Source organism: Herpailurus yagouaroundi, unplaced genomic scaffold (assembly GCF_014898765.1).
Source record: "Herpailurus yagouaroundi ecotype Mexico unplaced genomic scaffold, PumYag 67623, whole genome shotgun sequence".
NCBI classification, from domain to species: domain Eukaryota; kingdom Metazoa; phylum Chordata; class Mammalia; order Carnivora; family Felidae; genus Herpailurus; species Herpailurus yagouaroundi.
Window position 1 is genome coordinate 6,682,730 of NW_024420424.1, and position 27,566 is coordinate 6,710,295.

At 37.2% G+C, this 27,566-nt stretch overlaps 1 protein-coding gene across 2 annotated transcripts in view; it reads left to right on the forward strand.

Moving 5' to 3' along the window:
- Positions 1–23,944, forward strand: part of MAGT1 (magnesium transporter 1) — a 60,317-nt gene extending 36,373 nt beyond the window's left edge. Inside the window, exons 4-10 of one of the 2 annotated variants that reach the window (XM_040467914.1) lie at positions 2,352–2,492; positions 3,534–3,674; positions 4,619–4,708; positions 5,343–5,406; positions 14,956–15,030; positions 18,456–18,546; positions 21,915–23,944. In XM_040467914.1, coding sequence (XP_040323848.1) covers positions 2,352–2,492; positions 3,534–3,674; positions 4,619–4,708; positions 5,343–5,406; positions 14,956–15,030; positions 18,456–18,546; positions 21,915–21,930 — 618 coding nt within the window. In that variant the 3' untranslated portion in view covers positions 21,931–23,944. The remainder of the gene's footprint in view (positions 1–2,351; positions 2,493–3,533; positions 3,675–4,618; positions 4,709–5,342; positions 5,407–14,955; positions 15,031–18,455; positions 18,547–21,914) is intronic. The other variant, XM_040467915.1, reaches the window with a different exon arrangement.
- Positions 23,945–27,566: the final 3,622 nt, after the last annotated feature.

The following is a 27,566-nucleotide window of genomic DNA, read 5'->3' on the forward strand; positions in this document are numbered from 1 at the left end:
CATGCTCTTAATTTCTCTCTATCAAAATAAATAAACTTAAAAAAAAAAAAGAAAGGCCAGCACTGCTCCCCCGGGGCGGCACGGGACAAGGGCTACCTGGAAGGCACTCATCTTGGTTCTGGGGAGAGTTTGAGTTTGCATGGGACAGAGGCACATGCAGGTATGGCTGTAAACTTAATTCCCAGCCCCGTTCAAGCCTTGCGTTGGCTGGGTGGCTGGGTGGCTGGGTGGCTGGGTGCTGGCTGCATGGCAAAAGGCAGGTCACGTCTCTCTGTTTGCCCCTGAAAGAGAGGTAGCTGCATCTCAGTCTCCTTAACGTGCCACCTGACTTGAGGACCCTGCAAGTCAAAGCATATACTGGGTGACGACGGCTCTACGCCCAGGTCACGGCTGGGCTTTTTTGCCAGGTTCTTGCCAGAAAGGGTTTGGGTTTCATTGATCCACCAGTAAATACAGGCTTGTGCTGAAGTTTGCTCCCTTGCCAATTTAAGTACATTTCTTAATTTTGTTACCTGGTACAAAATAGGTGCTTAATAAAACTTGGTTAAAATAAAAGAATGAAAAAAAAAAGAAAAAAGAAAGAGGTTGCTATATATGTACTATCATGGATAGATCCCTCAAACATGGCTGCATAGAAAGCAAATTGCAGAATATGATAGTTAATATGATACCATTTGTGTTAAAGTGGACACAAAGCAATATTTGTGTTTTCTGTGGTATACATACACATATATGAATAAATTCAAAAAGGTTTAGAAATAATAATAGTGGCTGCTAGAATTGTTGGTCCTTATAACCCTGTAAACTTTTTTTTTAATTTTATAGAGGAAATAGATTCATATATTACCTGTATTTTTAGGCATTTTTTTATGAATCCAAAAGTAATATAGTTAACTATTGAATATTTTGGCCTAGGGGTGCCTGGCTGGCTCAGTTGGAAGAGTATGCAACTCTTGATCTCAGGGTCATGAGTTTGAGCTCTGTGTTGGGTGTAGAGATTACATACATACATACATAAAAATTAAAAAGAAAAAGACTTTGGCCTAAAATTTGGGCAACAGTTTGATGGAGTGAAAACTGTCCAGGGTCTAGTTCTTAGCTTTTCAATTTTTTTTAAGTTTGTTTATTTTTGAGAGAGACAGAGACAGAGCATGAGTAGGGGAGGGGCAGAGAGAGAGGGAGACACAGAATCTGAAGCAGGCTCCAGGCTCCGAGCTGTCAGCACAGAGCCTGATGTAGGGCTCAAGCTCACCCACTGTAAGTTCATGACATGAGCTGAAGTCGGACACTTAACCAACTGAGCCGCCCAGGCGCCCCAAGGTTCTTAGCTTTTCAAATTGAGAAATTGAATTTTAACAATGTAGCCAGAATTTACCTAGTTCTGGAGACTGTGCACACTCACATGGATGTTGGTAAATAAGGGACTAATCTATTGATTCATTAATTTGCCATATTATATTGCCAAGGAGACCAAATAATCATATCGACTAATCACTATACTTTTCTTCCTTATGGGAAAGTCTAAAAAATTACTATTAGAGGGTTCTATTGTAAGTATAGAATCAAAGCAAGGGAGTTGGATTATTTTATTGGCTGATGTCTTTAAATTATAGTTGTCTTATACAAGCTAATCTCCATTATTGGATTACCTGTTGAGGGACCTGAATGTTTGCATCAGTTGGTCAGCATCTTTTCCCTGGACTTACTCAGACTTTGTATTTTCCACAAATACAGTTATATCATATCAGGAAAGATACAATGCAGATGAGTCAGTCATGGTTTCTTTACCTTAGCAATTCCAGTGTTGTCTTCTTTAAGCATACCATCATCTCGTTATAGAGAATAAAAAAATGTGATGCTTATCAGTAAACATTTATGAACCTTTTAGAATTAACTGTTTTTGCATATGACTACCATTTTGATGGTTTTCACTGCAGTGTTATGTATGTATATATGTGTGTATATATGTATGTATGTATTTCATTGCAGTTTTAGAGCACTGTCTTGTTTTCTCCAGATTGGGAATGTACTCTATTTGGAGCTTAGTCCAGCTACATAAGGCAATTTTAGTTCTCACAAATGTATTATTTTTGCATAATTTCTGAACAGATGAAAATGTTTGTGATATATGAGATTTTCCATTCTAAAGTAGAAAGTATAGACTACTTAGCTAGGAATTAATATTTGGTCAGTAAAGTGTACTAATTAATTAAGGTCACAGGCCGCCTTGGATTTGAATCCTGACTCCACCGCTTACCACTTTCCTTAAGATGCCTAAATTTCAAGAAAATATTTGCTGTTAAGATTATTTTCTTGATAACTTATATTTTCATGGACTTCTTTTTATTCAGCTAAACATGAATTCAGCTCCAACTTTCATCAACTTTCCTGCAAAAGGGAAACCCAAACGAGGTGATACATATGAGTTGCAGGTGCGTGGTTTTTCAGCTGAACAGATTGCCCGGTGGATTGCTGACAGAACTGATGTCAATGTAAGTTTCCCTACTTTGTAGAAAGTTACTTTGCCATTATCCACTTCAAGTCTTACGGGAGGTCCTAATTGGTCTCCTCCCCATATCACTGAAGTGGTAATAGTTCAGTAGCCCCTTCAAAAGTAGCATTTAACAGAATCATCCTGATGAAAGAGTGAAATTATAAAACATCCTCTATCACCTTCTTGAATTCAGTATGGAGACCACTCCTTTGACCTCATTAAGTCCATGGACTATCTAGTGATACTTGGCAAATACATCTTAATCTTTATTAATTTTTGAGAGAGAGACAGCATGTGAGCAGGGGAGGAGCAGAGAGAGAGGGAGACACAGAATTGGAAGCAGGCTCCAGGCTTCGAGCTGTCAGCACAGAGCCCAATGCGGGGCTCAAACTCACGAACTGTGAGATCATGACCTGAGCCGAAGTTGGACGCTCAACCAACTGAGCCACCCAGGCATCCCAACTTGGCAAATACATCTTAATCTAAAAGATGTTAGTTGTAAGCAGAATGTTGTACTTATCCCATCCCATTTTAGGATATACTATAGACTATTTTGATTAGGATGAAAAGAAAAGAAGTGTAATTTTTCCTGAAAGAATTTGAAATAATTTTTAAAACATTTTTATTGGGGCACCTGGGTGGCTCAGTCGGTTAAGCATCCAACTTCAGCTTAGGTCATGATCTCACAGTAAGTATGTGAGTTTGAGCCCTGCATCGGGCTCTGTGCTGACAGCTCAGAGCCTGGAGCCTGCTTCCGATTCTGTGTCTCCCTCTCTCTCTGCCCTTCCCCCGCTTGTGCTTTGTCTTTCTCTCAAAAATAAATAAACATTAAAATTTTTTTTTAACATCCAGTTAGTTAACATACAGTATAATGTTAGTTTCACATGTGAAATATGATTCACCACTTTCATACAACACCCAGTGCTCATCACAACGATAACCACACTAATTTTTATTGCTTTCATTTCAAATCAGTTTGACCTATATAATTAACAAATAAATTTCATACTTTAAAACATTTTTCTTTCCTTTCCATTAGATTAGGGTAATTAGACCTCCAAATTATGCTGGTCCTCTTATGTTGGGATTGCTTTTGGCTGTTATTGGTGGACTCGTATATCTTCGAAGAAGCAATATGGAATTTCTCTTCAATAAGACTGGATGGGCTTTTGCAGCCTTGGTAAGTAAAGTTAGAACAAAAATTGTTTGCATACAATATAGTATAGTTAGGTAGCATTAAGTTTATTTCTTACCTGTGAGAAGAGATTTTATATGTTTTTATTTCATGCCTTAAAATCAGTTTCTTTCCTCCATTATCTCATTAGGATGGCCAGGGTTTGGAGAAACTCATACTCAGTTTTTATTCACCCCTATGAAAATATGCATTTCTTTTGGAAATGCTCTTTTTTTCTAATTTTCTTTTGTATTAAAAAATTTTTTAATGTTGGGGCACCTGAGTGGCTCAGTCGATTAGGTGTCCGACTTCAGCTCGGGTCGTGATCTCGTGGTTCATGAGTTCGAGCCCCGTGTTGGGCTCTGTGCTATTAGCACAGAGCCTGGAGCCTGCTTTGGATTCTGTGTCTCCCTCTCTATCTGTCCCTCTTCCGCTCTCGCTCTCTCTCTCTCTCTCTCTCTCTCTCAAAAAATTTTTTAATTTTTATTTGAGAGAGCACCAGCAGGTGAGGGGCAGAGAGAGAGGGAGAGAAAGAGAGAAGGAGAGAGAGAAAGAATCCCAAGCAGACTCTGGGTTGCCAGCGCAGAGCCTGACACGGGGCTTGAACTCCCAAACTGAACCATGAGATCATGACCTGAGCGGAAACAAAGAGCCAGACACTCAACCAGACTGAGCCACCCAGGTGCCCCCCTTTGAAAATATTCTAAAAGACTTTTCAGTTTTCAATTGTGAAACTTGTGTCAGCTTACTTATAATTTTAAAATAGGGTTTTCCTTTCAGAATAACTATTATTGGTTCTTGTGAAATATAAGACTTAATCAAAAATCATTTATCTGAAAAAAATTTGTTCACATATTACTTAAGCAGACACACTTTTCATACTCCTGTTAATCAGTGTGGGAGCAGCTGCACCATATTGTATAAGTATTTCATTATTTTTTGTTTTTTAGTGTTTTGTGCTTGCTATGACATCAGGTCAAATGTGGAACCATATAAGAGGACCACCGTATGCTCATAAGAATCCCCACACAGGACATGTGGTAAGGGAAGTCTGGAATTTCTTTCCATTGTATACCAAAGTTAACTTTAATAATTATTTTGTGACATCATTGCCAGGATGTGAAGGACCTAGGTTTAGTTTTTACCTTTTAATTTCTCTGATACTGAGCTTCAATTACTGAAAAGTTCTCTTAAAAGTAGAAAATTCCTAAAAAACAAAAAAAGTGGAAAGTTCCTTATCCCATTTGGTGAGTCCTTTTGACTAGGCTATGAAAGTCAGACTTGAACTAAATAGAATAATTGATCTAGTACTTGAGCATGTACCGTTTCTAGGCACTGTGCTAAGTATTATAGTGATAAACAAGAAAAACAATCTTTGTCTTCATGAAGTTTACATTATTATACCTCATGGTCTTGTACACTGAAATACTAGTTTTCTCATATGTTCTGTTGTTGAAAACATAGTATAAGTACAATGAAAAGGCAAATGAATAAAAACACAGAAATAATATTTATTTTGTCCAAATTACTTATTGATGAATACCACAGATCCAGTGCTGGTATACATCAGGTAAATTAATAATTTCATAGGAATTGAAAATAGCCCATTTTAGGATTAGAATACCAAAAGTTAATGTATGTTTAAAGATTTAATTTTGTCTTTTTTCCCCCCAGAATTATATCCATGGAAGCAGCCAAGCCCAGTTTGTAGCTGAAACACACATTGTTCTTCTGTTTAGTATCCTCTTTATAATAAGTCCTTGGTGCTACATTTTAATTTGTCTGTTTGCTCACATTCTAGTATTTTGTCTACAGTGTTTGGTTGAGGCTGCTCTCTTATTTTTTTGTTTATTTATTTATTTTGAGAGAGAAACAGCACAATTGGGAGAGGAACAGAGAGGGAGGGAGAGAGGAAGAATCCCAAGCAGGCTCTGTCAGTGAAGAGCCTGTCATGGGGCTCGAACTCAGGAACCGTGAGACCATGACCCGAGCCTACATCAAGAGCCAGATGCTTAAATGACTGAGCCACCCAGGCACCCTGAGGCTGCTCTCTTATTAATGCAAGTTTTAATATCTTTGGAACCATATTTCTGTGCCATCTATCTTAGCACAATCAGAGACAAACCTGCAGTCTGATAGAGCCAGGTTTATTGATCACTGATTCAAGGGAGACTGCACATCAGAAGAATCATGTGACATCTTACCTAAGGAAAGATAGAGTTATTATAAAATTTGAAGGAAGGGTGAAGCTTAGGTGAAATGTAAAGGAAGCAATGTTTTTGATAAACTTAAAGGAAAGCCAGGCTAAATGTAAAGGGATCAGTATCAAGTTTGGACTGTGAAGTGGACACAGGATTCTGTTTCCTAGAAACTATACAGAGTTCAGATAAATGTGGGAGTTTGTCTTCACAAACTCTTTATTTGAAGCTTTATTTAGTTGTAAATTGAGGCTACTTAGAAATTGTACATTAGGGCACCTGGGTGGCTCAGTTGGTTAAGCATCTGACTCTTTAATTCAGCTCAGGTCATGATCCCAGGGTCATGGGATTAAGCCCCATGTCTGGCTCCGTGCTGACATGGAGCCTGCTTAAGACTCTCTCTCTGCCCCTCATCCCCTACTTGCGTGTGCTCTCTCCCTCTGAAATAAAAGAAGAAATTGTACATTTAGTGACTTAGATCCTCCAGGCAAGAATGGATTGTTACCTTAGTGATATAATTTGAATCAGTGTATGATTTTAGAGAACAGTGTTCATCATTTAGTAAAAAACAGTAGTTACTCAAAGACAGAGGTTATTTTGACATTTTATAGCTGCAGCACATCCTAGGTAGAAATATTATTTCCTGTGAACTTTGTAGCTGCTTTTTGTATGTTGTCCCATTCTTTTGAATGGCAGGGGAGATTTTTACTTTCTCACATCTGAAAATTTCAGTCTCAACAGTAACAGACAGGTCAGTGTCTAAATTTCATAGTATTACTGAACACAGTTTACCCCCACCCCACGAATATACAAGCAGTGACTCTGCAGAACAAATCAACAAGGTAAACAAATGTAATGTTCCTAGAATTGTGCTTCTTGGCCAAGGGGTCCTGACATTGACATTAGAGTCACTTGTAGCCCAGGCTGTTAGAGAAAACTGCCCAGTGGCTTGATGGTAAGATCTCATCTCATAATCTAAAGAATTTAGAGGTCATCTAGTTCAACACTTACTCTGTTGACAATGGATTATACTAAGAACTGGCTAAGAAATTTGAAGGTGATTACAATCAATATGAGTAATTTAATCCCTTAAAAATTTTTTTCTGATTATAAAAGCAATACAAGTTACTTAAAGGAAATTTAGAAAATAAAAAGAAGTGTAAAGAAAAAATCAAAACCCTTGGAAATACCCCCTTTAGTCAATCTTTGTAAATCGTTCCCCATTTTATTGTACTATATCAGTGATTTATTTAATAGAGATACTTGAAGAGAAACATTCTGGAAAACATTTAAGGTTTCGGTTTTAATTGAAGGACATTTGGGAAAATGATATTTTCTCAAAACAGTGTTCATGTATAATATGGAAAACAAATCTGCTTAAAATCCAGTTCAGAGCCAGGAAAGTTCATCTGTTCAGCCATGGAATGGTGAGCTAAAAAAATTAATAATAAACACCTATTCCTTATGATAAGAAAGAAGATCGCAAGAAAAATATGATCCAAACCATGTTTCTTTCAAACCCTAAAATTTATTTTTTATTCAATTTATTTTTTTATCCTTTTAACATTTTTTATTCAGTTTATTTAAACTAAAAAAGTTCACCCATTTCTCCCACCCCTTACTTCCCTTCTCTAGTAACCACCAGTCTGTTCTCTGTATCCATGAATGCTTGCAGGCATGTGTGTATATACAATTTATTTTTAGATTCCACATATAAGAGACGATACAAGTTCGTCTTTCTCTGTCCTATTTCAAATTATTTGAAAATTTAATTTGAAAATGCTTGTTTATGGTTTGGTGTATTAACAAATTACTATACCTTGGAAATTTTTCAGTGTCTCAAAATGTCTCAATGATATTTTGAAACTGAATAGTGTAGCAAAATGGCAGATAAAATTATACAATATTAAGTGATTTGTGGTTTGTTGGTGTTCTAGCTTTGTCCTAACTTTTTTTCCAAAAAAATTTATTTCTTCTTCATTGTTGAAGGGTATTTTACAGGTATAGATTTCTAGATTTCTTTAAGCACTTTGGAAATGTTATTCCATTGTATTTTACTTATGTAGTTTCTGTGAAAAAGTTAGATTTAATTCTTATTATTGTTCTTTGAAGGCAGTGTGTCTTTCTCTGATGGATTTTAAGACTTTTTTCCTAATGTTTTTATTTGTATTCCTCCTGTTTTCTGGGTTGCAGAACTTCCTCAATCTGTGGGTCAGTACCCTTCATTCATTTTTAAAAAAATTTTTTTTAATGTTTATTTATTTTTGAGACAGAGAGAGACAGAGCATGAATGGGGGAGGGTCAGAGAGAGGGAGACACAGAATCTGAAACAGGCTCCAGGCTCTGAGCTGTCAGCACAGAGCCCGATGCGGGGCTCGAACTCACAGACCACGAGATCATGACCTGAACCGAAGTCGGCCGCTTAACGGACTGAGCCACTCAGGCGCCCCCCCCCTTCATTCATTTTGAAAAATGTTTTAGTTACTGTCTCTTCAGTGTTTTTCTCCCATTTTCTCCATCCTCTCCATCCATGGCTTTCAACTTGAGAGCCTGGTCTATGAACCATGTCACTCTTTCTGGTAGAACCTGGACCTTAATCATGGTCTCTTTAACATTGTAGACTGTCAAAATTCTCTCCTAAGCTTGTCCTTAGTTTTTAAGTATAATTATATAAGAAGTTTAAGAAATAGGAATAGTCTTACCTTTTTCTTCTGCCTAAAGGTTAAACATTACTTAAAGCTTCACATACATTTGGAACAGATTGCAAGCCTGTTGAAAGATAGAATTTTTTTCCTTTCCAAGTTTTTATTTAAATTCTAATTAGTTAACATATAGTGTAAATTTAGTTTCAGGTGTAGAATTTAGTAACTCAACTATTACATACAACACTGGGTGTTTATCACAAGTGCCCTCCTTCTTAATCCCCATCACCTGTTTAACCCATTCCCCCACCCACCTCCCTCTGGTAACCATCAGTTTGCTCTCTATAGTTAAGAGCCTGTTTCTTTGTTTGCCTCTCATTTCCCCCCCTCTTATGTTCATTTGTTTTGTTTCTTAAATTACACATATGAGTGAAATCACATGGTATTTGTCTTTCTCTGAGTGATGTAATTTGCTTAGCATAATACCTTCTTCCACCTCCATCCACATCATTGCAAATGGCAAGATATCATTCCTTTTTTATGGCTGAGTAATATTCTATTCCCTCTCTATATCTATATATCTCTATCTCTATCTCATCTATATCTCTCACATCTTTTTTATCCATTCATTAGTTGATGGACATTTGGGCTCTTTCCACAATTTGGCTATTGTTGATAATGCTGCTATAAACATTGGAGGGCATGTATCCCTTTAAATTTGTAATTTTGTATCCTTTTGGTAAATTCCTACTAGTGCAATTGCTGGATCATAGGGTAGTTCTATTTTTAACTTTTTGAAGAACCTCCATACTGTTTTCCACAGTGGTTTCACCAATTTGCATTCCTACCAAGAGTGTAAGACGGTTCCCCTTTCTCCACATCCTTGCCAACACCTGTTGTTTCCTGTGTTGTTAATTTTAGACATTCTAACTGGTGTGAGGTGGTATCTCATTGTGGTTTTGATTTGTATTTCCCTGATGATCAGTGAAATTGAGTATCTTTTCATGTGTCTGTTAGCCATCTGTATATCTTCTTTGGAGAAGTGTCTATTCATGTCTTCTGCCCAGTTTTTAACTGAATTATTTGTTTTTTGGGTGTTGAGTTTTGTAAGTTCTTCATATATTTTGGATACTAACTCTTTATCAGATATGTCATTTGCAAATATCTTCTTCCGTTCTGTCGGTTGCCTTTTAGTTTTGTTGATTATTTGCTTCACTGTGCAGAAGCTTTTTATTTTGATGAAGTCACAATAGTTTCTATTTGGAAATACAGCATTTTTTGTAAATTTGGTTAATAGAATGCAAAATGGGAAATTTTTTTCAGTGAGATATTTATTTTTCCTTTGTTTTAGCTTTTTTGGTAGTGGTTAGGAAGGTGTGAGTGATGTTTTCTGAGCAATTACTTTGCTAAATGTTATGAATGCATGATTTATCTAAGGAACTTACAGTATTGGGACAAACAGATGTGTACAGATTACAAGACAGTACTTTAAATACTGTGTAATAAGGTGTGATGGTGAGACCATGAATGAAGTTATTTAACTTTGTTAGCAGTAGGGAATTTTATGGGAGACTGAAAATCCCTTATTTTTTTAATGGACACAAAGCCTAAAAACTCAAAAGTTACCATGTGATAAGAACTAATAGAATGAGACTACTACTAACTAGTAATTATGAGTTTGGAAAATATCCACATATTTATCATTATTTTAGTATTGTATAATTTACTACATGATTAATAAAGCAATCTGTATGAATTGAGTGATCTACTAAAAGCAACTTTTAAAATAACATTTTAAACTTTTTAATTTGAATTATTATATTCATGCAGAAATGTTCACAATTTATAAGTGCAGTGTACAGTTTGATAAATTTTCACAAAATGAACAAAACTGGGTGTAACCACCACCCAGTTGATGAAATAAAATTTTACTCACAACCCAAAGCCTCCTCCATCTCATCACCTCCTCCAGATTGCTACCTCCCCACCCAAAGGTAACTACTATCCTGACAGCTAACAATGTGGATCAGTTTTGCTTATTTTTTAACTTTACACAAATGGAATTATACATTAAATATATTTGAATGTAAAAAATAAAACAGCAGATAAGAAAAATTTCATCCATGATCTTAAACCCTAATATTAAAATCTAGGTTTATTTTCGCATATCCTCTTGCATTCTTTGCTTATTTGTATTTTTTTGAGGGGGTGCTCCTTTTTTTGTAGTTATAGACATACTTTGTATGCAGTTTGGTTTAATATATCACAAGCATTTTCTGTATCATTGTTGGCCTTTATAGTTATAAACGTTGCATGAGAATTACAGAGAAATAAGAAAATACAGGCAAAGAGAAATAGTGATCATTCTTAATATTTATATAATATGTATATTATAATTCAGTTATTCTCCTATTGTTGAACATTGCAACGAGTGTTTACTTGGATATAAACATAATTTGGCAGGGACGTCTGGGTGGCTCAGTTGGTTAAGTGTCCAACTTCGACTTGGGTCATGATCTCATGGTTTGTGGGTTGGAGCCCCGCGTCTGGCTCTATGCTGACAGCTCAGAACCTGGAGCCTACTTTGTATTCTGTGTCTCCCTCTCTCTCTGCCCCTACCCCACTCATGCATACTCTCTCTCAAAAATAAACATTAAAAAATAAATATAAGATAATTTGACGTATCTTCAAATTCTCAGAAGATTTGAAGCAAAGTGTACAAATCTTTCTATTGTTCTTGATGTTTTGTCTAAATTATTTTCCAAAATAATTTTACTGAAAAAAAGGGAAGGAGGATTGCTGCCAGAATATGTGCACTGATAGCCCTGACAAGTTCTAAGTATTATTATGTATTCTCACATTTTTTCTTTAAAGTTTATTCATTTATTATTTCTGAGAGAGACAGTGTGAGAGTGCATGCACAAGTGCACTCATGAACTGTGAGATCGTCCGTCACCTGAGCCCAAGTCTGAGGTCTTAACTGACTGAGCCACCCAGGTCCCCCTGTTTTCTCACTTTTTTAAACTGCTAATTCAGTAGGCAAAGAAATTGTATGTCATTGCTTAAATTACCTCAGATAATAATAATTCAAAGTACATAATTTAAACATTTTTCCACAATTTTATAATTATGCCTCATTTTATGCAAATGTCTTTGCCTTCATCATATATAATATACTTTAGTTCTACTAGTTCTTTAAAAAAATTTTAATGTTTATTTTTAAGAGAGAGACAGAGCGTGAGTGGGGGAGGGCAGAGAGAGAGGGAGACAGAATCAGAAGCAGGCTCCAGGCTCTGAGCTACAGAGCCCAATGCGGAGCTCAAACTCATGAACCACAAGATCATGACTTGAGCCGAAGTTGGACGCTTAACCAATTGAGCCACCCAGGCGCCCCACTGCTAGCTCATTTTATAGCCCAGTTCTTATGTGTTATAAAATACTACTTTCTCTAATTTCTATTTAGTTCTCCCATAGTAACATTTAATCATGATTAGGTAATTATTTATTATTTGTTTCATCACTTATATATCCCACTAGAAAGTAAACTTGTCCAAAAAATGGTCTATATTTTGTTCAACTTTTTTTTTTTTCAACATTTATTTATTTTTGCGACAGAGAGAGACAGAGCATGAACGGGGGAGGGGCAGAGAGAGAGGGAGACACAGAATCGGAAACAGGCTCCAGGCTCTGAGCCATCAGCCCAGAGCCTGACGCGGACCGCGAGATCGTGACCTGGCTGAAGTCGGACCCTTAACCGACTGCGCCACCCAGGCGCCCCTATTTTGTTCAACTTTTAAAAAATATTTTCTTTAATCTTCATTTATTTTTGAGGGGAGAGAGAGATACAGAGCGTGAACAAGGGAGGGGCAGAGAGAGAGGGAGACACAGAATCCAAAGCAGGCTCCAGGCTCTGAGCTGTCAGCACAGAGCCCAATATGGGGCTCCAACCCACGAGCTGTGAGATCATGACCTGAGCTGAAGTCGGACACTCGACTGAGCCACCCAGGCGCCCTAATTTTGTCCAACTTTTAACTCCCAACATCTAGAAGCACCTGCCATATAATATGCAGTGTCAGTAAAAGTTTGTCAATAAATGATATGAATCAATAAATGAAATGAAACAATACATATGGAAGTACATCACAACTCTTGATAACTGAGAACAGCACACAAAGACCTTGGCGGTATATTGCAAGATGGAAAGCTTATTTAAAGAAAATACATATAGACCATGATACAAAACAAACCATTCCGAAAGCAAAAGTCTCAGCCATTAATCAAGAGTGCCTTCTAACCAAAGCCTACAGAAATGATCAGTCTTTTCATGTATCTGGGTATAAAGAACCTTAGAAAAAATAATCATTGCAGAATACTACTTGTCTAAGCAACTAAAAGCATGATGAATGGGCATAATGCCTAAAAAAAGGCTATTGAGAGAGAGTGCAAGACCACAGTGAAGGGATGAATAGACAAACTAGAGAGCCAATGATAAATTCAGGCTTTACCTGAACACCTATTTTTCCCTTTCTTCTTAATCATACCCACATGTGGTAGCCTACAATGTGTATGTGTGTATGTGTAATTAATTTGGGCACTTTTTTTTAAGTTTATTTGTTTTGAGGGGAGAGAGAGAGAGAGAGAGAGAGCACTAGAGGGGGAAGGGCAGAGAGAAAAAGAATCCCAAGCCGGCTTTGAGCAATCAGCGCAGAGCCCGACATGGGGTTCAAACTCACAAAGCTGTGAGATCATGACCTGAGATGAAATCAAGAGTGGACTGCTTTAGGGGCGCCTGGGTGGCGCAGTCAGTTGAGCGTCCGACTTCAGCCAGGTCACGATCTCACGGTCCGTGAGTTCGAGCCCCGCGTCAGGCTCTGGGCTGATGGCTCGGAGCCTGGAGCCTGCTTCCGATTCTGTGTCTCCCTCTCTCTCTGCCCCTCCCCCGTTCATGCTCTGTCTCTCTCTGTCCCAAAAATAAATAAACGTTGAAAAAAAAAAAGAGTGGACTGCTTAACTGACAGAGCCACACAGGCATCCCTGATATGGGCTTTAAGAAGTTTTTTGATGTTTAATTTATTTTTGAGAGACACAGACAGAGTGCCGAGTGGGGAAGGGACAGAGAGAGGGAGATACAGAATCCGAAGCAGGTGTCAGCCTCTGAGCTGTCAGCACAGAGCCTGACACAGGACTCAAACCCATGAACTGTGAGATCATGACCTTGGTGTTTTGGGCATTTTTAACTGCTGTTTGTATTTACCAAACTGCAGGGTAAATTTCTCTTTTCTATTAGAACACATTATATTTGGGGCGCCTGGGTGGTGCAGTCGGTTAAGCGTCCGACTTCAGCCAGGTCACAATCTCGCGGTCCGTGAGTTCGAGCCCCGCGTCGGGCTCTGGGCTGATGGCTCAGAGCCTGGAGCCTGTTTCCGATTCTGTGTCTCCCTCTCTCTCTGCCCCTCGCCCGTTCATGCTCTGTCTCTCTCTGTCCCAAAAATAAATAAACGTTGAAAAAAAAATTAAAAAAAAAAGAACACATTATATTTGCTTTAAAATTCAATTTTGCTTATTTTAGCAGTTAACCATCCCATGTGTAACCTATTTTCATGAGTAGGTATATTTTGTATTTATGTAGCTTCTTTATTAAGCTGAATAAAATTGAGGTGATGATATACAGGATTTTCTTTTTTTTTTATTAGAATATGTCAAGCTGAGTTTAGTAGTAATTTGTGCTTTAACAGTTAATTGTTGAAATTCTGGAGAATTTTTGAAAAGTTATTTTTTAAATAAAAATTAGTTGCTATTCTCTCCAAATGGTGTACATTTCAAGTGTTTTCAATTTGGGAGGGTGGTTGAATAATCATAAAGGATATTTATGTTTTAAAATGTATACAAGGTTGTGGGTGCCTGGGTGGCTCAGGTGGTTGAATGTCAACTCTTGATTTTGGCTCAGGTCATGATCTCTTGGTTCATGAGATCAAGCCCTGCATCGGGCTCTGCACTGGCAGCATGGAGCCTGCGTGGGATTCTCTCTCTCTGTCCCTCCTTTCCTCAAGTTCTTTGTCTCTCTTTCAAAATAAATAAACATTAAAATAAATAAATAAAACTTCTACAAGGATGGAGCAATAGTTGCCAGAATGTCCAGAAAGGTTATATCAAAGTACCATGTCAGGAAAACTCATATTTCATTTGTGAGTTATTGTGGGATATTTGTTGAAAATATTAGTTTTTATTTGTACAAATGAAGTAATTTTCCAACCTTAATATTTTTATTATATCTTCATAGTAAATAATTGCCATTCTGTATAGATACAAGATTACGTATTTTAGTTTTTGGTAATTGAAATTTGAAGGTTTGTATGTTCACTGTAATTTTCTTCATGAAATAATAAGAATATTAAAGTAGTATGTCTTTGTGTCTGTATGAATTTCTCCTTAAACAATTTTTCTAAGATGGTGGGGTTACCTTAGGGATGGTGCTCTTATGTGAAGCTGCTACCTCTGACATGGATATTGGAAAGCGAAAGAGTAAGTTATATCATATGCCAAAATGTAACAATTATACCTTTACTTTTTATTTAATTTTTATTTTGTATTATTAAAATATAGTTGGCATATAATGTTACATAACAATTCTGCTTTTAATATAGAAAAAAGAATGTCCTCTTAATCACTTCCTCTCTTAGATATAGGTGTGTTGTTTTACTTCTTAATTATTTTAAAAGTAACATACACTTAATGTCGAAAATGTGAAGGGAAATCAGAGTGTGAAACATTTGGGGGGAAAAATACCCATTATTCCATAATTGAGAAGCTAAATATTTTAATGTTTTAATATAGTTTCTTTCATTTGTAAAAACATATTTAAAACTCTGTGTATAAAATTTTAAATCTTGTACCTCCCTTTTTAACTGGACTTAAACAATTCACTAATAGATATTTTCCTATACATAATTTTAAATTTGTACTCTATGTGGTAGTTTACTTAACCATTCTGATTTTGTTAAACATTTAGTTTTTCTTCTAACTTCCATTATAATAATATTTCCTTAATGACTATCATAGTATATTAAGCTTTATTCTCATTTCATATTAATTTCTTTTTAAAAAAATTTTTTTTCAATATTTATTTTTGAGAGACAGAGACAGAGTGTGAGTAGGGGCAGAGAGAGAGGGAGACACAGAATCCAAAGCAGGCTCCAGGCTCTGAGCTGTCAGCACAGAGCCCGATGCGGGGGCTCGAATCCACGAACCGCGATATCATGACCTGGGCCGAAGTCAGATGCCCAACCGACTGAGCCACCCAGGCGCCCCTCATATTAATTTCTTAAGGTAGATTCCTACAGGGGCGCCTGGGTGGCTCAGTCGGTTAAGCGTTCGACTTTGACTCAGGTTACGATCTCACAGTTCATGAGTTCTAGCCCCGCATCGGGCTCTGTGCAGACAGCTCAGAGCCTGGAGCCTGCTTTGGATTCTGTCTCCCTCTCTCTCTGCCCCACCCCTACTCACGCTCTGTCTCTCTCTGTCTCAACAATAAATAAACATTAAAAAAGAAGGTAGATTCCTACAAGTTGAATGACTGTATGGTCCTGTGTATTTTTTAATTCTCTCGATGTTTTAAACTGATGATGCCAAACTCTTTCCCCAGATGTTCTGATAGTTTAGATTCCTACTAGTGGCATTTAAAAATGCTTGTTTCCAAAAAAAAAAATAATAATAATACTTGTTTCACAGTAACTTTGTCAACATTAGCTAAGCTAAGCTCATTAAAAATCTGTGTGTGTGGTTGTGTGTGTGTGTGTGTGTGTGTGTGTGTGTGTGTGTGTGTTTGCTAATCAGATGAGGGGGAAACTTTATATTATTTTGTACTTCTTTGGTTATTAGTAAAGTTGAATATTTTTCTAAATGTTTATTAGCTGTTTGTGTTTTCCCTTATGTAAAAGCCTTTTTGACTTTTGCTATTTATTAGAGTCTTAGAACTTTTTATATTGGTTTGGGTGAACTTTTTATATATTAAAATATTCACACATGGGTACTTGTTGCAAAGAAATGCTAGCAATGTAGTTTTATTTTACTTACATAAAATAACTTTAAATCAGAGTTTTACTTTTATGACTACAAAGTTAAATGTTATCAAATTAAACTCACTAAATAAAGTCTACTTTTTATTCTAGAAAAAAGATGATGACATTGGATTTCAGATTTAGAAGATTCTTATTTTTCTGAATTGAATTGAATCTTCACATATTGCAAAAGCAGAACAAATGTATCAATTTTTTATCTAGTCAGTATACATCCTTTAATTGCCTGACTTAAAAACTTGCCTTTCTCAATATCCATTATTGGGAATAGGCCCTCTGGGTACTACACTGGTGGCATGAATTTAAATTATAAAGTATTTTGGTGATGTATATTAAAATAATCACAATTTGATCTACTTCTAAGGTTCTAACCTAATAAAATAATACAAATGATAACCATAAACACTTATTTAACATTTGTTTTATACCAGAAACTATCTTAGACACTTTTAGATATGTTACATGAAAAAAGTAGAATACAAACATACACAGACTGATTTTATATATAGATTGATCTAGATATACATGTATATGTGTGTTTAATTGGATAAAAAAGACTTCTACAATGATCATGTGTTAATACTCAGAAAAAATATATTTAACATTTACATTAAAAAATTTTTTTTAATGTTTATTTATTTTTGAGAGACAGAGAGTGCAAGTGAGGGAGGGGCAGAGAGAGAGGGAGACACAGAATCCGAAGCAGGCCCCAGGCTCTGAGCTGTCAGCACAGAGCCTGACGCGGGGCTTGAACTCACAGACTGCAAGATCATGACCTGAGCTGAAGTCGGATGCTTAACTGACTGAGCCACCCAGGTGCCCCTTTAATATTTACATTTTAGTCCCTAATCATATTATGTGATAACTTAAAAAAGGAAAAAAAACCTGTTCCCTAAGTATAAGATAACTAAAAGCTGTTTTTTGTGTTGGCCAATAAGTATGTTTCCTTAGAACTTCTGCTGTAGCACACATGCTTTCCCACATCCCCACCTCTGTGCTTTTTAGCCAGTGTTATTCGCAGGACTCAAAGAGCCTCAAGTTATGGGAATCATACTTGAGCATTGTAGGGTTAGCATCCAGAGTTAAGGTCGTTAACTGCTATGCCAAATCAGAGCATATGAAATGAATGTAGAGAGCTATGAATTTAGAGCTAGGATTCAGTATTTTCCCCCTCATTCAAATGAGGCATCCATATTGAATGAGTACCTTATTTAGGCAGTGTAGTTACCTATAAATGAATAAAGTACTTTCAAGTGAGGGTGTCACAATGATGTTATCAGATGTCTTTAAATCAATATTTATCAATACAATAAGGCCACTTTTAAGGGTTTAGAAGGAATTTAGTGAGTGATTTCCTTGTCAGTAGAACTTTCTAACACTAATTTCTTGACTGTGATAATTTTAAAGGAATATATTATTATATACAATTAAATTGCACAAGTGTATAAGTGGAACTACTCTATTATATTGTAATGGTTCAAATTAAGTGGGAAGGCAGAATCCTGAAGATAAAGAATAGGTATGGAGGTGCCTGGGTGGCTCACTCGGTTGGGTGTCCAACTCTTGATTTCGACTAAGGTCATGATCTCACAAACCGTGAGTTCAAGCCCCACATCGGGGTCTGCACTGACAGCACAGAGCCTGCTTGGGATTCTCTCTCTCCCTCTCTCTCTGCCCCTTTCCCCTCGCAAAAGTAAATAAGTAAACTTTAGAAAAAATTTTAAATAAAGAATAGGTATGAAAATTTTTGGAAAATCGCAATTTACCACTAAATTATATCCCTTCCTTTTCACTCTTGTAGACTAAAATTTGTGCCCCAGTTTTTTATTTTGCTTAACATGCTCATTTTACTCTCCTTTTGTTTTTCTCCAGTAATGTGTGTGGCTGGTATTGTACTTGTTGTATTATTCTTCAGTTGGATGCTGTCTATTTTCAGATCTAAATATCATGGATATCCATATAGGTATGATTATTTTATATTTACATAGTGATTACCTATACTTAACAATGATTAGAGTTAATGTTGCTTTATAATATTTGTTTTTCTTTACCTCCAAACTAGTCTAGCTTCTAAAGCAGAGATAGGCATTAACTTAGATATGTTGCATATAAAAATTAACTTAAGAAAATTATGATATAATGGACAATAGTATGTGATTTCTCTTCTCAGGAATATCTTTGAGGGTTGTTCTGACATCACCTAATTTAATCTAAAAATCTAAAAACACTTAATGATTAGATTATTTTATGCCTTGTCCACATACTCTACTTACTCTTGAGGAGCAAATTATTATTTTATTTATTATTTATTTTTTTTTTTTATTTTGAGAGAGAGAGGGAGCAGAGGAGGGGCAGAGAGAGAGGGAGAGAGAGAATCCGAATCAGGCTCCATGCTGTCAGCACAGAGCCCAGCATGGGGCTCGATGCCACGAAATGCAAGATCATGATCTGAGCCAAAATCAAGAGTCGGACGCTCAACCAACTGAGCCACCTAGGCACCCTGGAGCAAATTATCTTTTAATGTTATTTTAAAACTTCTCACCTCTACTTTTCAAGGTTCTTTAGATGGCATAAACAGAACATTTCATTAGAATCCAGTTTATTTTTTTATTATTTTGATTTTTTAAGGTTTTTATTTATTTTGAGAAAGAAAGAGCACATGAGCAGGGACAAGGGGCAGAAAGAGAAGGAGAGAGAGAATCCAAAACAGGCTCTGTGCTAACAGCATGGGGGCTCAACCCCATGAACAGTGAAATCATGACCTGAGCCAAAATCAAGAGCCGGATGCTTGGGGCACCTGGGTGGCTCAGTCGGCTAAGTATCCGACTTCAGCTCTCATGATTTGTGAGTTCAAGCCCTGCATCAGGCTCTGTGCTGACAGCTCAGAGACTGGAGCCTGCTTCACATTCTGTGTCTCCCTCTCTCTCTGCCCCTCCCCTGCTCATGCTCTGTCTCTCTCTCCTTCAAAAACAAATAAACGTTAAAAAAAAAAAAAAGTCGGACGCTTAACCAACTGAGCCATCAAGGTACCCTAGAATCCAGTTTATGGAGAGTATAAGAAAGAGTGTTTGGGGAACTGTCAGCATGGGGCCTGCCTGGCTCTCTCTGCCCTTCTCCTGCTCACACACTCTCTCTCTCTCAAAATAAATAAAGTATAAAACAACAACAAAAAAAGAAAGAGTGTTTAAGAAGATCTAATTGGCTTGAAATGTTCATAGAGATCTCTAAGGCTCAGGGAAGAAATTACTGTCCTGGTTGTAAATTCTCGATTTTATTCTGTTAGTAGCCATGAGATGTGTACCTACATAATGGGGAATGTTGTGAGTTAGTTTTATAATCTGAGTATCAGTTGCCATAATTCCTGTTCTTTTAATACAACATTGTCCTGTTGTATAAAGGACTATGAACACTAAAAATAAAGTATATCAAGTGATGTTTTTGAGAGACAAATTCATTTTTCACATTACTTTTAACACGTGTTTACAGTAGGTAATTTTGAACAACTGCTTGGTTGATTGATTATATTGTGACAGTCCTAGATTCTTTTGATCAATGAACAACATATCAATCTTTTTTTGAATTTTTTCTTGCAAACTTACTTAATTTTATTTCTTTTTTTATTTCTTTTTCAGATTTTTATTTAAATTTTAGTTAGTTCTCATATAGTGTAATACTGGTGTCAGGAATAGAATTTAGTGATTCATCACTTACGTATAACACCCAGTGCTCATCACAAGTGCCCTCTTCAATACCCATCACCCATTTAGCCCATCCCCTGACTACCCCCCTTCCATCAGCCCTCAGTTTGTTCTCTAGACTTAGGAGTCTCATGGTTTGCTTCCCTCTCTTTTTTCCCCCTTTCCCTATGTTCATCTGTTCTGTTTCTTAAATTCCACATATTAGTGAAATTATATGGTATTTGTCTTTCTGTGACTGACTTATTTTGCTTAGCAAAATACACTAGTTCCATCCATGTGGTTGCAAGTAGTAAGATTTAATTCTTTTTGATGGTGAGTAAAATTCCAGTTAGTTAACATACAGTGTAATATTAGTTTCAGGTGTACAATTTAGTAATTCAGCACTTCCATATAATACTTGGTGCTCCTTACAAGAAATATACGCCTTAATCCCCATCACCTATATAACCCATTCTCCCCCCACCTCCATTCTGGTAACCATCAGTTCTCTATAGTTAAGAGTCTCTTTCTTGGTTTGATTCCCTCTTTCTCCCTCCCCTTTGCTCATTTGTTTTCTTTCTATTTTAGTATTTATTTATTTATTTTGAGAGAGAGAGAAAGAGCACACACAGGGGAGGGACACAGAGAGAGGGAGAGAGAGAATCCCAAGCAGGCTTCATACTGTCAGCATGGAGCCCAATGTGGGGCTCAGTCTCAACAACTGTGAGACCATGACCTGAGCCAAGATGAAAAGTCAGACACTTAACTGACTGAGCCATCCAGGCACCCCATTGTTTGTTTTATTTCTTAAATTCCACATATGAGTAAAATCATATGGTATTTGTCTTTCTCTGACTGACTTATTTCACTTAGTATAATACTGTCTAGCTCCATCCATGTCTTTGCAGATGACAAGATTTTGTTCTTTTTTATGGCTGCTGAGAAATATTCCATTGTATATATATATATACCACATCTTCTTATCCATTCATCAGTTGATGGATATTTATGCTGGCAAACTTAATTTTAAGAACAAAACCTACCTGAACTTTGATTTTTGATTTATAATCTTCTACCTTTATACTTTTATTCTTCTGTGTATATATATTTTAAAATAATTTCTCCTCTGTAGAATACTGAATGGAGTACAAGGGCAATCTCGCTGGGATTTCTATTGCTTTATTTCATCACCATGGTTGATTCAGTTATTAATCAGTATTTCTCTTCATGACATATTTTAACTTAAGTTTATGTCTATTTCCTTCTCGCCTAAGACCATCTCAGTATCTCGGTGTTTCTCACTTTTGGTATTAATACTCAAAGTTTATTATGCATACACCCAAATGCTCTTTTGTCTGTTAAAATCAAGATACAGTATTTGTTAGAATTAAAGCCTATTGTGGGGTGCCTGGGTGGCTCAGTCAGTTAAGATCCCACTCTTGATTTTGGCTCAGGTCATGATCTCACTGTCATGAGATTGAGCCCCACATCAGGCTCCACATTGGGCATGGAGCCTGCTTAGGATTCTCTCTCTCCCTCTTCCTCCGTTCTTCCCCCGCTTGCATGTGCACACACTCTGTTTCTGAAAAAAAAAAAAAAAGTAAAGCCTTTTTTTTTTCAAAGACTAACATATTGTTTAATGTTTTTATTTCAGCTTTCTGATGAGTTAAAAAGGACCCCAGAGATATGTAGACACTGGAGTAATGGAAATTGGAAAATGAAAAATGGGTGTGTGTTGTAAAGAATGAAATTTGTGTATTTTGTATTACCTCTTTTTTTCAAGTGATTTAAATAGTTAATCATTTAACCAAAGAAGATTTGTAGTGCCTTAACAAGCAATTTCTTGTCAAAACCATGAAGTATTTTGGATACAATTCTCCTCCTAACCTTCCCTTCCTGATGAACTTTATATAACATTTAATTTAGTAAAATTAAGTACATTATAAAAATTTTATAACTACTACATTTTAATTAGAACAAGGTTCAAAACTGCTTTAGTAAGCTTTTGGCTATCTGATTTTATATTATCTTACCCAAAATTAGGGGAAAAAAAGAACTGACCAGGTGTTCCTACATATGCCTATTAACAGATAAATGTATCAGGAATCCAGTTTTAGCTTTTACATCTTTGCATGGATGTGTATACTTTGCACATCTTTCCTTTTGGGTGGGGAAATCTGTGCTATGCAATCTTCTGAAAATAGAACAATATTAGAGTACATATCTAACCTGTAGAAAAGACTAGCCAGTCCTCCCCCTCCTTCATGTTTTCTGCTGAAATACAGTGCTAGTTATGCTTCGTGGTAGCTATAGATATTAAAAAGTCTAAATACAGGAATATGATTTCTGCATGAATGTGTTGTTAACTATTCTTATTTGGAAAGATTTCAGGTTTATTCTGTCTCCATAATTTCTTTTATTTACGGTAGGTTCCACTCTAATAAAAATGTAGCTTAGTGCTAAAATCAGTGTTACTTAAAAATCGTCTGAAATGTTTCTGCAAATTAAAGATTGTTGCCTATTTCATTTGTACCTTAGAGAAAAAAATAGGTTCATCTGGTTAAGTCAATTTCTGTATTACAGTTACAACATATTTCATTAACCCTCGTATTTAGGAGAAGGACTCCCTTAGACTGGAAGAAGCACATCCTGACATAATTGAGTTGTTGCCTGTGAATGGAAAGTAAATTGTTTCTTGACAGTTCTGTTTTTGCTATTATTTTAGCCTTCATTCCCACACCTCAAGTAGAGAAAGAGTAAATATTTGAAGAGTTTTTGAGTTTTGTCTTTTTTTCTGTCAGTGGAAATAACCATAAATGCTAACGAAATTTATGTGAAGAATGAAAGAATGAAAGTTATCATTAGATCTAGCCATAACCTTTCCTATAGCTATGAAGAATATCCTGAAATTCCACTATTATGGAAATATGATAATTACGATTGTGAAAAAATTTTAAAGCAATCTTAGAAGTATTACATTAAAATAATACTTTGCCTACTATTTACTATCTAATAACTCCCATGTGGTCTAAAAGTCTTATATAAAGAGATTTGCAGAAGAGATGGATATAATTGCCTAAGAAGAAACATTTTATGAGGGTTTTTGTTTGAAGATTTGGTGGGTGGGGACATACAGTTGACCATTTCCCCTTTAGTGAATTCACTTTTTGGTAATTACTTCCCTGTAAATTGTGTGATTTTTGATTCCTTATCTGTTATTCTTGTAATTGTCTCAGGCCAAATAAATTTATGCTGTGATTCTTATGAGACTTGTATAAAGATGCCCTGATTTGTGCAGACTGACCAGGGTAATACTACTTCCATGTAATCTGTATAGCTCCAGATAATGTGCCATGAGCATTGAAAGAATGACACTTTTTTCAATTTGTTTTGTCTCCCTTATAGCACATTTTTCTTGTGCAGGGAGAAAAGTTACATTCTAGCTAAAATCTGTAGAAAGCAGATTTACTAAACTTAGAATAGAGTTAATTTTATGTAAACTTTGAAATTTGCTTTCATCTGAAGTGCCTTAAAGTAGACTCTTAATTTACTTTTCTAGTAATGTTTTAAATATTATTTGTTATGCATTTTAAAAATACTATTCAAAATGACATTGTAGTAGCACAGATAACCAAATGTCTGGCTATTTGCTTTTTGACCATATCAATAAACTTTTACAATCTACTCTGAGTTTTTTGATTAACCTGTAAAGAGGGGTGAATTTAAAACACTAAATTAGAATTGTAATATTAGATTATTTCATTTTGAAATTATAATTGAATTTCTTATTGTCCTAATGACAGTGAATTTGATAAGCCAATTTCCTTAGGTATTTCCATTTTTTATTTTTTTTTACATTTATTTATTTTTGAGAGGCAGAGAGAGACAGAGCACAAGGCGGGGGAGGGGCAGAGAGAGAAAGAGATACAGAATCTGAAGTAGGCTCCAGGCTCTGAGCTGTCAGCACAAAGCCCGACGTGGGGCTCGAACTCACAAACCGCAAGATCATGACCTGAGCCAAAGTGGGATGCTTAACCGACTGAGCCACCCAGGTGCCCCCCGCTTAGGTATTTCTAAACTGAGATACATTCTTCTGGGATTTCATGTTATCTTTCATTAATGTTGTCATCTATTAGATTCAAAACAGCCAAGATTAGTAGATGAATGGCTGTCATAAATGGTTGATCTAGTTTTGTCCCTATGAACATTGTGACTAGGTAAGTTACGTTTTTGTACTGAATAATTGATTTGAAAGTTACCCAGATTATCAAGTTATATGAGACTGGGCAACAGTACATTTGCAAACATGGAATGGGGACATTGGACAGGAAGTAGAGAGATCTGGCTTTTAAACAGCTTTTGGTCCTTCCTTACTTTCTGTTTAGCTATGTGACCATAGGCAAGTCACTTGAAATAGGTTCTCTCAGGACCTGTTTCTTTATTCTAATGTGAGTGCATTGGACTAAATCTCCTCAATGTACCTTCCAGCACCACTGTTTTAGGTGCAAAATATTAAAGATACATGTATTTAAAATTTTAATACATATAATTTGTGATATTCAGGTTTGGTATCTAATTAAATCAATTGAAATGTAGGATGTTTTGTAGTCAGTGTTCTGAAGAAGCTCTGAAATGCTGTGGTGGCCATTATAGGTGCAAGTTATTTCATATGCATTGAAATATTTTTTAGAAAAAAAAATCTAGAAAGGATTTACTTGAAACCAGTAAGTTAATATCAGATCTTGATTTAAATAGGTTCTTCCCAAATATGAGCAAGGATGAAATCAACAACTGTAATAGTATGCTAATATTATAGAAAGTCAAAGCCAAAGGGACCATTTAATCAGCCCTTTTATTTTGACTGTTAAAGAAAATCTAACTTAGAGAGGTGATGCAGTTCACTGAAGGTTATTCTAAGGAAATGCCTACAGAGTTTCCAATTTTGCTGCAAATTTCCTATGGATTAGGTTTCAGTGGGAGATGCAAGTTACTCCCTGGAGACATAGAAACCATAGTCTATGATTGTTTCCTGACATCTAGATCCTGGATGAAGGGTCCTGATGGGAGAGGCATTTCCCTGGAATGGTTGATGTAGGCTTCAGAAGAAGGGAGGAATTTCAATAGACTCCCTTTAATCTGTGAAAGTCGATTTAGGGTCACCTGGCTGGCTCAGTCAGTAAAGCATGTGACTCTTGACCTCAGGGTCATGAGTTCAAGTCCTATGTTGGGCCTAGAGCTTACTTTAAAAAAATAAAAATAAAAAATATACCTATATATTTTTACCACAACTCAAAACTAAAATACTAATGCTCACAACTAAAATACTAATGCCTTGGCTCCAACCCCATACTGGCATATCCTCACTGACACCACTTTGTATTCCACCATTGTCCTGAAAATATGAATACAGCTGGATAGAATATGACTATTGGTTAAAATGTTGAAGCATGGTCTTCAGGCTCTTTTGGGCAACAATTTAAGGACATTCAGATAAACCCTGCCTTCACAATCAGTGGTGATTAGTATATTCAAATGAGTGCTTTGTAAACAATGACTTCCAGCTAGAAAAAAAAACTCATTAAGATGTGTTGGCATCACCCAAAATCCAGACTCAGAAATGATCCATTTGGTTTGAACCTTCCAGTTTATGATGCCTTGCCATGGCTCTGTGGCCAGCAGTTGTAGCTAGAGAACTTCAGGTCTAAAGTTCTTTTTGTGATCTTCAAATAAAATTAATGAAATGTTTTCTCCCCCTCAAACACAGTTCAAACATAATTTCTCGGAAGTTTTCCTGACCTCCCACTTTTGGATCTATACCCCTCCTCTTACTTAGTGCATGCCATCTCTGTTAGTCTATCTCTAATTGCTGGGTTTCTCCCCTAAACAGTAAGTTCCTTGAGAACAGAAGTATTGTCTTACTCATCTTTGTATGCTCATTTTCTAAAATGCCTGCATAGTACATGCTCAGTAAATTTTCACTGATTGAATAAAGAAAAAAAGGTCTTTGCTCTTGAGTTGCTTGCAGTCTTATGGTGGAAATAAACATGTAAACAAATGCAATCCCTATGTGTTAGTGGGAGAATATATGTTATATCATGGGTACAGATAAAGGCTTAATCACATTCTTGGGGTTCGGGTGGGAGGCAAAAAGTTTCTGTGACAGAAATTGAAATTTTAAAGGGTGAATAATTCACAAGACAGATTTTTAGGCGCGTGCTGCCGCCGCCACCCCGAGCACTCGCAGCTCCTGCGCCGCGTCAAGACCGAGGAGAGACCGACCGACCGACGGACCCTCGCAGCCGCAGCATCCTGGAGGAATTCCACCTACACCTGCCTAAATAACCCAGAAAACCGCCAGAGGATTAGCAGAACAGAGTCGCCGGAACCAAGCGCAGACTAGAGACCCACGGAAGAGGGTAGGAAGGGCGGCGAGGCGGTGCGCGCTCCACGGACTGGCAGGAGGGAGCCGGGGCGGAGGGGCAGCTCGCCGGCCAAGCAGAGCCCCCGAGTCTGGCTTGCAAAAGCGGAGGGGCCTGATGGACTCTGTTCCAACAGCAAGCGCGACTTAGCGTCTGGGAGGTCATAAGTGAACAGCTCTGCTCGGAAAGCAGGAAGGCTGGAGGACAAAGGGAGGGAGAGCTACTGAGCCCCTGGACGACAGAGCTCAGTTTGGTGGGGAACGAAGGCGCTCGCCAGCGCCATCTCCCCCGCCCATCCCCCAGCCAAAATCCCAAAGAGAACCAGTTCCTGACAGGGAACTTGCTCGCTCCCCCCAAACAACCAACTCTGCGCTTCTGCGGAGCCAAACCTCCGGCAGCGGATCTGACTCCCTCCTGCTGCCACAGGGCCCCTCCTGAAGTGCATCACCTAAGGAGAAGCAAGCAAAGCCTGCCCCTCCTGCCCCTGTGTACCTTGCCTACCCACCCCAGCTAAGACGCCAGATCCCCAGCATCACAAGCCTGGCAGTGTGCAAGTAGCCCAGACAGGCCACGCCACCCCACAGTGAATCCCGCGAAGAGAAGGCACACACCAGTCTGACTGTGGCCCCAGCGGTGGACTGGGGGCAGACATCAGGTCTGACTGCGGCCCCGCCCACCAACTCCAGTTATACACCACAGCACAGGGGAAGTGCCCTGCAGGTCCTCACCACGCCAGGGACTATCCAAAATGACCAAGCGGAAGAATTCCCCTCAGAAGAATCTCCAGGAAATAACAACAGCTAATGAGCTGATCAAAAAGGATTTAAATAATATAACAGAAAGTGAATTTAGAATAATAGTCATAAAATTAATCGCTGGGCTTGAAA